Consider the following 13142-nt stretch of genomic DNA (forward strand, 5'->3'; position numbering starts at 1 on the left):
CAAAACTGTACCTAAACCTCTGACAGATCACAAGGGAGGACTAACATATATAATCTCACATTTTGCCTAATTGCATTGCTTTCAGCATTGCGTTAATGCATGCATTTGTTAATGGGATGTTAACAAATGCGATTTGTAAATGCAAAGGTGATAGCAATGTAATTGCTGTTGTCATGTGCTTGGACGCAAACAAATGCAACATATGGATACAGTCTTAGGAGGCTCGTAATTCCTCTGCAAGTTGCTTGGACAATTAGCAGTAAGGGCAGAGTCGCACCAACAATCCTAAATCCTACCAAATTTATTGGGGAATTTCCTGTTCTTAAAGATCACTTTTTCTTAAAGGATGATGCTATTAATCAACCCTTTCTACATCTGAAGAGAGGCGGAAGCTCTGGGATCCATCCATCTAAATATGATGGTTTTTCTTGGCAAAAATAAAGTTTACACAAAGCTAATGTATTGATACCAATCCTTTTTGTCCAGAAGAGCAAAAGGGCATACCTTGGGGGATGCACACAACCATTTTTATTGGCTGTAAGCTGGCTGCACAAACTGTGGCCAGCTCACAGCCACCATTGATTTCTATTATGCATGGTCACGGTGCGGTGAGCACACTGTCCTTCCGTGTCATGACCGAGCTGGATGCTCGCCCCTCCAATCTCCACCTGGTCGTAACAGACCACTGACTTCCCCTATAGGTGCCCATTTTAAGAACACGGTTGTGTGCACTTAGAATGTATATACTGTACATGAACATGATCCCATAAAGATCTACTCCCATTGTGGTTATGCCATAAAGAGTGCAGTAAATGTGCTCTGCTAATGCCCACTGGGAGTGCACGCAGCCGAACACTGGAGAATATAGATTGGAAAATATCATAAAGGCAGGAAGTATCTAGAGGGGGTCGTTGCCTACTATTAATGGCGCTGGCCTTCTTTTGTAGTAAAATATATAGTAAAAGCCAGTGTTGTTTTTCCTTCTATTGTGTTTCCTTATTTTTTTTTTTGTATTGTATTACTGTATTTTGTTATTGCAGAACATTGAAGGCTGAAATGGAAGAGCGAGACCATGAGCTGCTGGACTTGGACCAAGCCCTAAAAGACCGTAACTGGGAGCTAAAACAAAGAGCGGCACAGGTCAGTATTATAGAAAATCTGTACCAAATGTCATAGGTTCCTTCTTTTAACTATGGATACTATAATAATATTATAGGGGGGTTTAAATTCATTTCCTTTTATTTTGCAGCTCACTCAGTTAGATATGAGTATCCGGGAACATAAAGAAGAGCTGCAGCAGAGAATTATTCAGCTGGAGTGTTCCTTGGAGAAATCTGAATTGGAAATAAAAGAGCACATGAAACAGGTGGGGATTTCCTCAAGTTCATATGGTTGCACATTGTAAAACTGTTTATTTACTTTATTGAATCAAAAAGTTCAATACTAAGGTGCCCTCAACTGCAGGTCCGACTGTCCAGATCACACATACTCCAACCCCAACCCAACCCACATGCTGAGCCTAGAAGAATCACTAGACTCCAATGTTAGTAGCTGTTCCCACTGACCTTCTTATTACGCATTGACCTACTAGCAGCTTTGTGTTAAAAGTTCTGACCTGTTTTGCTCCTCATTTTACTCCTCTGAGGGTTCGTTCACATGTAGAGTTTTTTAGATGCAGTTTTTTAATGTCCAAACCAGGAGTGGAGTGCAAGAGAAGAAGAGTAGTGCCCCCTCAATGATTTGTTCTCACCCATTATGATCCACACCTGCTTTCAGCTTCAAAAACTGCATCTGAAATACTAAACGTGTGAACACACCCAGAGGGATTCATAGAAGTAGCTATTCTATTAATACACAAGTCTGCTTATTTTTGGATTAAGAGTCCAGTGGGCAGGATAGTACCATTTCTTACAGCAGCCTTCAGATTGATATACCATACTACAGTCTTACTAATTGCCTACTGCCCTATTCCATCCTGTATGGGGATGTATACTGACTTGAGGGGCCAAAAGTAAAATCTATGGTATATTATCACCTTTTAGTGGGTACGTCAGGAGGTCCCTGGTTTACACACTGAACATGTTTAAAAAATAAAAAAATTGTGATGCTAAATCCTTCACTTAGTCCCAAGTTATCCAGGTTTTTTCTCAGGTCACATTATATTTTTTTTATTCCCTGCTTTCAGTGTCTCACATTGTTCACAAATTCATTCAAAGCATTTTTGGGGCATGGTAACATGGGTATAGGCCTGGTAGTTGAATGCTGACATTCAGCTTCTGCACAAACAGTAGGTTAATCATTTTTAGCTTGGTGTCTGTAGGGGGCAGACATGACCTGTCCATTTTATTTTAATTGCAAATACATTTTTCACATTTCTTTTAGGAGGTGATGTTACTTTCTCACCCATACAGAAGGGCCATCATAGTAGGCTGGCACATTATGTGAATGGCCCTTTGAGTTCTTGTCTCTCACTGCTGGGCATCCAGTACTTTGTTTAAAGGGGTTGTCCAAGGGTATAAAAAAAACGATTGGTGGCCAGGGTAGGGTAGGTTAAAAAAAAATAAATTTGTTCTTACCTCCTGGCGTCCAGTGCTGTGATCTCTCCAGTCTGTGCCCCATGTAAACAAGCAGGGGCACAGAAGCCGTTCTGCGCTCATCCGGCCACAGTTTCCGTGCCCCATGTAAACAAACTGGAGCGATCACACCTCTGGAGACTGGGAGGAACTATTGAGGTAAGTACATGTTTATTTTTTTAACCCGCCCCTTCCCGGCCAACCAATTGGTTTTATTTTATACCCTCGGACAATCCCTTTAAGTTTGCCACAGTTGTAGTGCAGTAGTAACACAATTTTAATGCGAGTTTCCCCATCCCTAGTTCTCTCTCTTATGAGGATTTGAGCAGGTCCGTTTTGTCCCTATTTTCTGATCCGCTATATTTCCCTGGTGTCATTCTAAAATAGTCCTTAGATCTTGTTTGCTGTTTTCTCATGGCGTCTCTTTGATATACACTTTAGGGCCACAATGGTCCCAATACCACATGTCCTTAGTGTCTATAGTCAAATGTTTGAATTGTGACCCCCAATCGATCATTAGAATAAAGGATCATCAGTGGTGGGAATGTGCCATGATCCATTGAGGCTGTATGGTCAAACTTTTATATTTTAAATATAATTTTTGTATAAAAATACAAGGGGATAGAAAACAAACAATAATACATTGTCTTTGTGACAAATATAAAATAAAATTCTGAATAATCATCTGGGTTTATACCTAATCTACCTAATGGGTCCTGGAATATTTTGGTAGGTTTCAACTTTGGATGAAAAACTACAAGAAGCCAGGGGTCAGCTGCGGGAAAAAGATTTTGATTTGATACAGAAAGACCAATATATCGCTGGGCTACAAAAAGAAAATGAGAAAAAGCAGCAGACAATGGCCGACATGGAGCAGGTAAGATGGATGCTGGATTATACTGGCCCTTATATTCTTCAGATGCTACAATATGCTGCTGCCTGACACACAGCGATGGCTCATCATCTACCCAAACCAGCTCCCTACACTGTGCTGATTAGTTGAAATGGTATCAAAACAGTTCTGTCCACAGTTGGGTGTCTATTCCATCAAGAGTTCTATAGGAACCTGTCACTGGCTGTATATGTGCAAATGTGGTGACCGCTTCCCTCTAGGATCAAACTGGTGGTCTAGTTTTCCTTTTCCCATACTGGAAAATCTATTTGCATATTCCTTACCCAGAATCCCCAATGTATCATTCATGTATGGCCTTTTAAGACTGCAAAGGCAGTCTCCACAAGGAGTTTAGTTCCTTCCATGGACCATGTTTGCTTAATGCAGGTTTTTTTTTTAAATGGGAAAAATATATTTTAGAAATTCCAAAAATGTTAGTTTCATACATTTTATAGAGTGGTGGTGTTTTAAACTAATTTCTGCTATTTAAAGGTGTGGTGTGAAATCTTGTCTCCGTTCCGTTAGACTTTGAGAGAACAGCAGAAACGCATCTCCGAGCAGCAGCAAGAAAGCAAGGACCTCTGCCAGAAAGTGAGACTGCTACAGGAACGCCTGCAGCTCGGTCAGTCCGAGCTCACACAAACCCGACAGCAGCTGGCCGAAGCTCAGAGAGAATCAGACAGGCTTACACATAAGCTGCGGGAAATGGATCTCCGCTCCAGAGACGAGGTAACCACATCACTGTGATTGTTGACCACTTATCTTTGGTATTTTCTCCCTTACAAGAGGTATTCCACAGGATATTAGTTTATTTTAAAATATTTCCTGCATTATTGTAGCACGGAATAACATCACATTAAATTAACCCTTGTGATACTAATCACATACATTTATTCGCTACAAATAATTAAATGTACCTGTTGACCACCAACTATCCCCACCACACACACACACACGCACACATCTTGCACGACCAAATGTAGTGGAATAGATGAAGCTTGATTTGTAAATCGCTATGGAATTTGATGGCGCTATATAAATAAAGATTATTATAAGTCTCTGTCAGACACATGTACCTCTAGCACTGCATTTACAAACTCAACGCTAGCTTATGGGGGCGGGTCTTGTCCCGATCACGATGCTTTTCTATGGAAACGCATGTGATTGGTAACCTGAATCCATTGTCTTGCATTAATACAATACAAGACACCGGGTTCTAGTTATCGATCACATGGGTTTCCATAGAAATGCATATGCAATCAGGCCGTGGCCCTTGTAGACTAGGGTTGCGTTTGGAAACATCGCACTAGCCGTACCTGTGACCGCAGCCTCACAGCATTTTATATCCTATTACAATAAAATCATCCAGAACACCGGATTGTTTCACTTCTTTTCATCCGATCACCTGTTCTCCATCTTCTTCTTCTACAAACTGAAACATATGTTGATTCCTCGTCCAGCTGCAGCATGTCAAACAAGACTTGGATGATGCTCAAGATACAATTGCTAATCTGAAAACCGAACTTGAAGCCAGAAATGAGGTGATCAAAGCTACGAATGAAGTGTTGATCTTAAAGGTAATGTGCATTATGCTGGAATACAGTTCTGTCTGACGGTGATCTTGGATGAAGTATTATAGTTGTTTCAGAATGATCTCCGGAACCTCAGTCCATTTCTTGCTCACCAGGATAATTAAAGGAGGTAATGGGACACTGCTATAATTTGTTTTAAAGGGGTCTTCCAGGAATCCTGGGAGACCCCAAGGGGCAGGGTACGCAAAAAAAAAAAAATACACTCACTCTGCCCTAGCTACTATTCCCAGTGTCCCCTCACACTTCAGACCAGTACGAAAGTGTTGGAGGTCCCTTACATCCCTTATTCTATGACGCCAGAGCATACTGGGGCCGCTAATTAAAGGGGCTTTCTGATATCATTATATTAATTACCTGCAGGATATTATAGACCATTAATATTGGTTCTCGGTGCAACTGCTGACCATTTGCAATGTCATTTTCTGCCACTACAGTGTAGATGGCGTTCTAAGATTAAGCAAACATGCAAATCAGTTGTTTGAGGCTGATCATATCATATTGAAGGATTAGGACAAGAATAATGATTATCTAAATTAGAGTAAATACCTTTTAATAGATATGTACATATTTTTTTACTTCCTTCACTTGCCCCTCCGACCACACCAACTGGTGATACTTTTAGAGATTGGCTGTATAATCATAATTCATAATTCACTTTGGTGAATTCAGTGCATCACAATAAAGGCGGTCCCCTACTTAAGAACACCTGACTTACAGATCCCTGGTTACAAAAGGACCTCTGGATTTTGGTAATTTACTGTACTTTAGCCCTGGGCTACAATAGACAGCTACAACAGTTATCAAAAGTGTCTGCAAGTAAGATTTATTGTTAATCCTGGTTCTTATGACAACCCAACATTTTTAAAATACAATTGTCAAAAATATTTGACTGGGGTTACAATTACAAAATATACAGTTTAGACTTGCATACAAATTCAACTTAAAGGAAACCTACCACTTGAAGTGGCAGGTTTCAGATGGAAATACCGAGCACCAGCTCAGGGTGAGCTGGTGCCGGAGCTTATTTTTGTTAGTGTTTTAAACCGCTGTATTGCGGTTTAAAACACTTTTTAAACTTTATAGCCGGTGCAGGCAGGTACGCGCTCGGCGCTTACCGTGCACGCGGCTACATAGGAAGTGAAGGAGAGCCGCGCGCATGGTAAGCGCTGAGCGCGTACCTGCCTGCGCGGCTATAAAGTTTAAAAAGTGTTTTAAACCGCAATACAGCGGTTTAAAACACTAACAAAAATAAGCTCTGGCACCAGCTCACCCTGAGCTGGTGCTCGGTATTTCCATCTGAAACCTGCCACTTCAAGTGGTAGGTTCTGCAGCTTTGTTCTTAAAGGAAACCTATCTTCTATGTAACCCGGGGGCTGCCTGTAGTATAGTCTGCACAGCATCTAATGTAGAGTATGTTTTCACAGTGAAAAAGTTAGGCGGACCAATCGTGTCCACACACAGGCCAGAATTGTAAAACTTCCTATATGCTTATTCTTGCACATCCCGATCACTATCCTATTTATCCATAGGAGAATGATCAGTATCCCTTCATTAATTTCCAAGCACAGCGACTTTCATTGTACGGTGGTGGTGCCAGTTTTGCCGCTAAACCACACTCATTTCCATGAGCTGAGCAGTAACCAGTCCAGGTGCCCGATAGAAATACTTCCTACACCTTGGATACAATGCTCACTAAAGCTGTTTAGAGCAGTTTAGTAGAAGTTATTGAGGACCTAAGGATAGATCATCTTAGTCCTGGAAAATCCCTTTTAAATCCCACTTAAGGTAATCAATACTCATGGATGAATTTGGCTAAATCTGTTCATTTTTATAGGTTGAGTGAACCCATTTATGTATTATTGGCTTCTAGACATGCCCAATCGTTCTGTATTCTAGTTGGAGATGAGCTGATGCTTGAGGTAGTTGGCTGCTATATGTTTCCCTTTTACTATTTGAGAACAAATGTGGAACATGGCTGAGCCTAGCATGTATGTATATGGGGAGATCCGGTGCAATGGCTGACATTTGAGTGGCCGGTAGTCTGATATCTAAGATGTCTGGTCATCAATAATAGGATCAGAAATCTAAATGACTTTGCTGGTGTATGAGACTCCTCTCTTCTTTTCCGTAGGAATCTGAGTTGACCAGATTAAAAGCTCGTATTTCCGGATATGAGCGATCTCTTGCCCTCAAGCCAATGCCTTCCTCTCTTTCTTCTGATGTATTTGGGGATCGCCATGATCTGGAATCCTACAAACTTTCAGAAGTTTCTGATCTGAGCTGGAACGTCCACCATTCATTAAGTGATCTAAGTCTTTCAGATGTCAGTTCTGTCGATTACAAGAGTAAGATGGAAGAAGTGAAGAACTTGCTGCTGTCTGAGTCTCCATTAGCCAGGATTCCTAGTGACAAGGAAGACCACGTGCCATCGCACAACTTCAGCGAAACCTCATTTAACCCTCTAGAGTACCCGGTGGATGATCATAGTGACACGACTTCTGACTCTCCAGAGCTAGGCACGCTCAGCGGGATGCTTAAATACATTAAAGAAGAGATGAAGTTAACTGAAGGTGCACAAGCCCCTAACCTAAATAGGAATAAATGAAAATATCTGAGGAAAACAGGTTTGTGTTATTAAGAATATATTTATAAGAATTTTATAGCCATAACTTCTAATTGGTTTAGGTAATGAAACCCAGTCCCCACTCCAATCAGCCGTTGAGCCACCTATAAGCAAGGAGCAGGTAGCATTCAGCCCTGTGTAGTGGCCATGAGCTGTGTGTAGTAGTCTACACCCATAGAGGTAAATGCGGAAGTTATGGCTTCTGGACACTACACAGAACATGTAGTCGAGTACTCCTGGTTCTTTGTTTATACCAAACTGCATATAAGACTGGCACAGGAACTGGGTGTCAGATTGCCAACAATTAGATGTTGGCGTTGGTGCAGCAATGTTAATTTCTGAACATTCCCTTTAAATAATGGCTGAGGGTAACTGCACACTTTTGGACAATGCCTGGGGAATTTACAGCACCGGTAAACTGAGCTAACATCGAAAACGAGCCACGAGCGGCAGGTTTCTGCTGCATATACGGTCAGGATTCTTCTGCGGTCAGGAGGCGGGAAGCATCTGCAGGAAAAAGTGACATCACACTCCGTTGTTGTGGATGAAAAACCGACCGTGCAGATTTTTCCCACATTGTGTATGAGATTGTACTGTCATGTATTGCGCCATGTTGCGCCCTGTACTCTACTACACTGCGGAAATGCAGCGCTGAAAATCCACAGGTAATACAGCACGTGTTAACCCATAGTGCCCCGTTCACTTATATCCGTGCCCATCAGATTATTTACCCTCAAATCGGCAATTTTTTTTAATCACTTTTACCATTTGAGTGCCGATTCCAGGATAAAAAACCGAGGGCAGCTGATGTATGTGAACGCAGCCTTAGAAGATGAAAGAGTGGAGCTCTAGATGATGCGGTCGGCTAACTGCTCTAATGTACTCCACTATATATATATATTGCTATATGAAGATGAAAATACTTGCGTTACCCAATCACAACAAAAAGATATTTAGCCAAAAATCCATGCAAACCTTCATGATAACAGCTACTTGCCTGCTGTTGTGGTCCAATCCTTGCTTTACAATATAAGTTTAACTAGAAGTAAACTTCTAATCTCTTTATTGTAACAATGATGCACAAGACGCTGCACAAAGTTGGGGGTGACTTTTTGATATTGAGTTTTCATACAAGGACCCCTACCTTGCTTAAATCGCATGGATTATACAGTCATTTTTTTGTGATTTGTGGAATCCTCTTCATCCTGTTTACAATCGCCAGTTTTCACAAATCCGCTTAGATATGAGCAAATTACCGCCGTCTGGTACCGGATTGTGTTGACTAAAAACATTAACCCACTTAACTACCAGAGTGTTTTGGCCCGAGGTCAGTAGACAGGTTTTTTTTTTTAATTTTGTTTTTTTTAACTTTTGGATGAAAAGGAAATGGTGCGGTAAAGATTATGGAATGTTAGGATAACAATAATAAATCTTTATGTATCACCATCATATTCCACAGCGCTGTACAGATCATGGGGGACACATGCAAACACAATAAGACATTACAGTGTAATAACATAGCAATATGAAACCATAGGAATGAGGGCTGTGCTCACCAGAGCTTACAATCTATGAGGAAGAAGAGGTGACCGTGCTTGTACAATGGTCCAGGTATCAGAATGAATAAATAAAATAGATACATAATTCTGCTGCATGAATCAGTCTTGAGACAAAATCCTTTATATACAGAGTCCAAGGTGAATAGGACTGCAGATTGGTCACTAGTGCTTGCAGGATTACAGACCACGGAAGTGCACAGAACGGGTTAGTGAAAAAGAGTTGAAGTTACATACAGTTAGCGAGTGTGATAGGCCGTGTGTAGAGACGGGTTATAAGAGCATGTTTGAAGCTATGGATGTTTGGTATTAGTCTGATAGTCCGGGCTAGGGCATTCCGGAGAATTGGTGCAGCTCTGGAGAAGTCCTGGAGACGTGAGTGGGAGGTTTGAATTAAAGAAGATGTGAATCTTCGATATCTGTCATTTTCAGGGGCCCGAGATGGGCGATGGACTGAGAGAGGAGAGGTGCAGCAATGTGCAGAGCTTTGTGGATGAGGGTGATTAGTTTAAACTGTATTCAGAAGAAGACTGGCAACCAGTGCAGTGACTGCACCAGACTGGAGGCATATGTGTAGCATCTGGATTGAACGACGAGTCTGGCTCCTTCATTAAGAATAGATTGTAGAGGAGAACGTCTTGGTAAATGGAAGACAGATTAGTAGGGTGTGACCTGCATATATGTTTATCTCCCCATTTTATGTCCTTTTAGTATCTACCCACTTGATAAAGGAGTCATATTAGACTCTGAAACGCGCTGTGTACCAGTGATACCGAATAAAAATCCTTCACCTAACATTCTGTGTATGTGAGAAATCCGTGTGCGCCGACCGTGACAAGTACCCTTCCTGCTATAGCGGATTATATATATGTGTGTTCTTGAGGTGCATCTGGCAGGGGGTTGTATATACATGCAAAGGCGAGATCATTGTCCAGCACAACCCCAAGACAACAGGCCAGGGTTATGGTGATGGTAAACTTGGTAATGTAAAGAGATCCTGAATTTGCTATCCAAGGACTTGTTCAGACAGTGCAGTACTGACTAAAAGAAAACTCCCTTTTCCTCCAATAATCATTGGTTTTCCATGTACTTCTTCAGACACAATGTCCTGGACCCCCTGCCATGTAAGCAGCACCCGTGTATATGGATGAGACATGAAGCCAAATACAGAACCTCACAATCTGTTTCTCTCTGCACCGATCTGAGCCAGACTGAGTTATTTATAATTTCATATCTGTACATCATGTACATACTGGTATTTATTTGTAGAAAAATATTCTATAATTTTATATTTCCCACACATTTATAATTTATTGTTGTCCCTTATTATTTTTCATACTTTGTTTTTTTAACGATGAAATATTTTTTTATTGTGAATCAGGTTTCCGTGAAATAAAAAACTATTATTTTATTGTCTCTCTTGGTGGGTTTTTTTTTATCGCAGGGTTCACATTTTTGGTGTAGCTTGGAAATCAGAATAAATGGTAAAGCTCCTTGTAATCTTCTTATGTGTCACATTCTGAGAGCCGCAATGAATCAGTCTACAATCTTTGCTCTGCATAATTCCTACTGAGCTCTATGGTTTATGGTCACGGGGGCTTAAGACTTGCGGAATGTGAAATAAACATTTTGTTGTTGCGGGAAATGCTTTGGGATGAAATATATATATATTTACCCACTTCTAGCCCAGAAACTTAAAAGGGTTGTCCACTTTCAGCAAATAATTGCAAATATGGTTTGTGTAAGGAATTTATACAATTTTCCAATGTACTTTCTGTATCAATTCCTCCAGATTTTCTAGATCTCTGCTTGCTGTCATTCTATAATTCTATAGACCACTTCTATGTGGACAGAAATCTGGTCATGTGATGTCACACAGGTGCACGGCTTGTTAAATCTGAATAATCAGAGCTTTGTGCACCTGCCTGTCCATCACATGACCATGGACTGATTTCTGTCCACATATAAGCTTTCTAAAGAATGACCGCAAGCAGAGATCTAGAAAACCTGGAGGAATTGATACAGAAAGTGTATTGGAAAATTGTCTAAACTTTAATTACACAACCATATTAATTATTTGCTGAAAGTGGACATAGCTGTACCTGACTCATGTCACAGGGATGATATAGGCACAGCAGCCTGCACCATCACATGTGTATGCAGCTGTATCATATAAGCAACACCCTTAGGGCGCAGTCACACGTTGCGTTTTAGTTGTGTTTTCATTGCGTTTGAAACACATTACAACGGCTGAGGAGAGGTGATTTGCCTAATTACATTACTGTTTATGATGCATTTTGTAAACGCAAATGTTAACACAATGTTACCAGATGAGTTAACAATATGTTAATGAATGTGTTTTGTGAACACATGTTAACATTGTGTTAACAGTAATGTAATTAGGCAAATCACTTCTCTGTTGTAATGCGTTTCAAACGCAATGAGAAGGCCAAAACGTGACGCGTGAATGCGCCCATAGGTTATGCTGATCTTCGCTCTACCTACGTACTGCCTTTAATAGCAACAGAAGTGTCTTGACAGGGGGAGGCCATCAACACTCTCACAATAGATGAAAGGAAGCTAAAATGGCGCAAGCACTGACCAGCACAATGCATTGCAACGTATTATGAAAAGTGGTGGAGATTTCTCTATTACGTGCCAACATTTCTGGACCTAGGAAACCTAATTCCTTTACTAGATATTAAATAGAACATTTTACTATTTAATAAATTGCATTATTTGTCCAATTTCTGGACAATTATAACACATTGCCAAAGAGTTTTTATAGTAAAACTGGCTTTTTCTGGGAGTGGCCAGTGAGGAGCGGTTCCTCCCCCTTCCCTCTCGGTATACTGCTCCAACATGTGTCTATTTCCAAAATTTAAAAAGACCTACCATGTCGCTTCCCCCTCAGGATGTCATACTTTAAATGCCTGCCCCACACAGCTCTGCATACAGAAAGGTAAACCTTCATCTAACTTTGGCTTTTTCCAAAAAAAAAAAAAAAAAAAAAAGCTGTTTTACTATAAAATCTCTTTGGCAATGTGTTATATATTCTATATTGGGACATGTAGGAGCCAGAAGGAGGGCTCCTACTGTCAGGTTCCCTTTAACAGCTATGGATCCTGGAAGGGGGGGGGGAGAGACGTCAGTGTGCTTTGTTTGTTTACAATCCGTGATCCTGGTGGTAGATGTCCTTTAGGCTGCTTTCACACTAACATGTACTATGCCCATGCCTGGACCCGGTTGCAGCACAGATTCAGCTGGGGAGGCGGAGGGATGAGCGGTGCTTAGAGCATGCTCTATCTTTTTGGTGGCGATGGTGCGATATGGTGATACATGTGTACACACCCTTCCAGGCTGTGCACCATGCACGTACAGCGGCTGCCATTGTGTGATTCATTAGCATCATTTTAAAAGTTGATTTTAGAAGGAAAGAAACCATGGATAACAAATATAATAAGATGACCACAGTCACAGTGCCTGGGGCTATGAGTAAGTGTCCCTGGTTATCATGCTGGATTTTGATGGTAGGTTTCCTTTAATGCTACAGACAATGCAGAATGTACCTATAGGAAAGCATCCGAAATCAGCCAGTACAATTTATTGGCAGAAGGATGTCAATCATTGAGTTGGACCATCCATTGGATTCCAAAACGGATGCAGATTTAAACAAATAGATTCAAAGTTCTGTTGGAACTTTTTTTAAGATCCATGCTAGACACTATGTACACATAGGGGCAGATTTACTTACCCGGTCCATTCGCGATCCAGCGGCGCGTTCTCTGCGCTGGATTTGGGTCCGGCTGGGATTTATTAAGGCAGCTCCTCCGCCGTCCACCAGGTGGCGCTGCTCCGCTGAAAAGCATCGGAACGCGCTGGAGTTCACCGGCTCGGGCTGAGTGA

The 13142-nt window shown here is 41.2% G+C and overlaps 1 protein-coding gene across 2 annotated transcripts in view; it reads left to right on the top strand.

Moving 5' to 3' along the window:
* CCDC18 (coiled-coil domain containing 18) overlaps window positions 1–10615 on the top strand; it is a 33604-nt gene extending 22989 nt beyond the window's left edge. For both annotated transcript variants that reach the window (XM_072128129.1, XM_072128128.1), the window contains exons 22-28: window positions 1041–1140; window positions 1250–1366; window positions 3307–3450; window positions 3991–4194; window positions 4926–5042; window positions 7189–7681; window positions 10335–10615. In XM_072128129.1, the coding sequence (XP_071984230.1) occupies window positions 1041–1140; window positions 1250–1366; window positions 3307–3450; window positions 3991–4194; window positions 4926–5042; window positions 7189–7662 (1156 nt within the window). In that variant the 3' untranslated portion in view covers window positions 7663–7681; window positions 10335–10615. The remainder of the gene's footprint in view (window positions 1–1040; window positions 1141–1249; window positions 1367–3306; window positions 3451–3990; window positions 4195–4925; window positions 5043–7188; window positions 7682–10334) is intronic.
* Window positions 10616–13142: the final 2527 nt, after the last annotated feature.

This window comes from Engystomops pustulosus, chromosome 10, assembly GCF_040894005.1.
Source record: "Engystomops pustulosus chromosome 10, aEngPut4.maternal, whole genome shotgun sequence".
Lineage (NCBI taxonomy): Eukaryota > Metazoa > Chordata > Amphibia > Anura > Leptodactylidae > Engystomops > Engystomops pustulosus.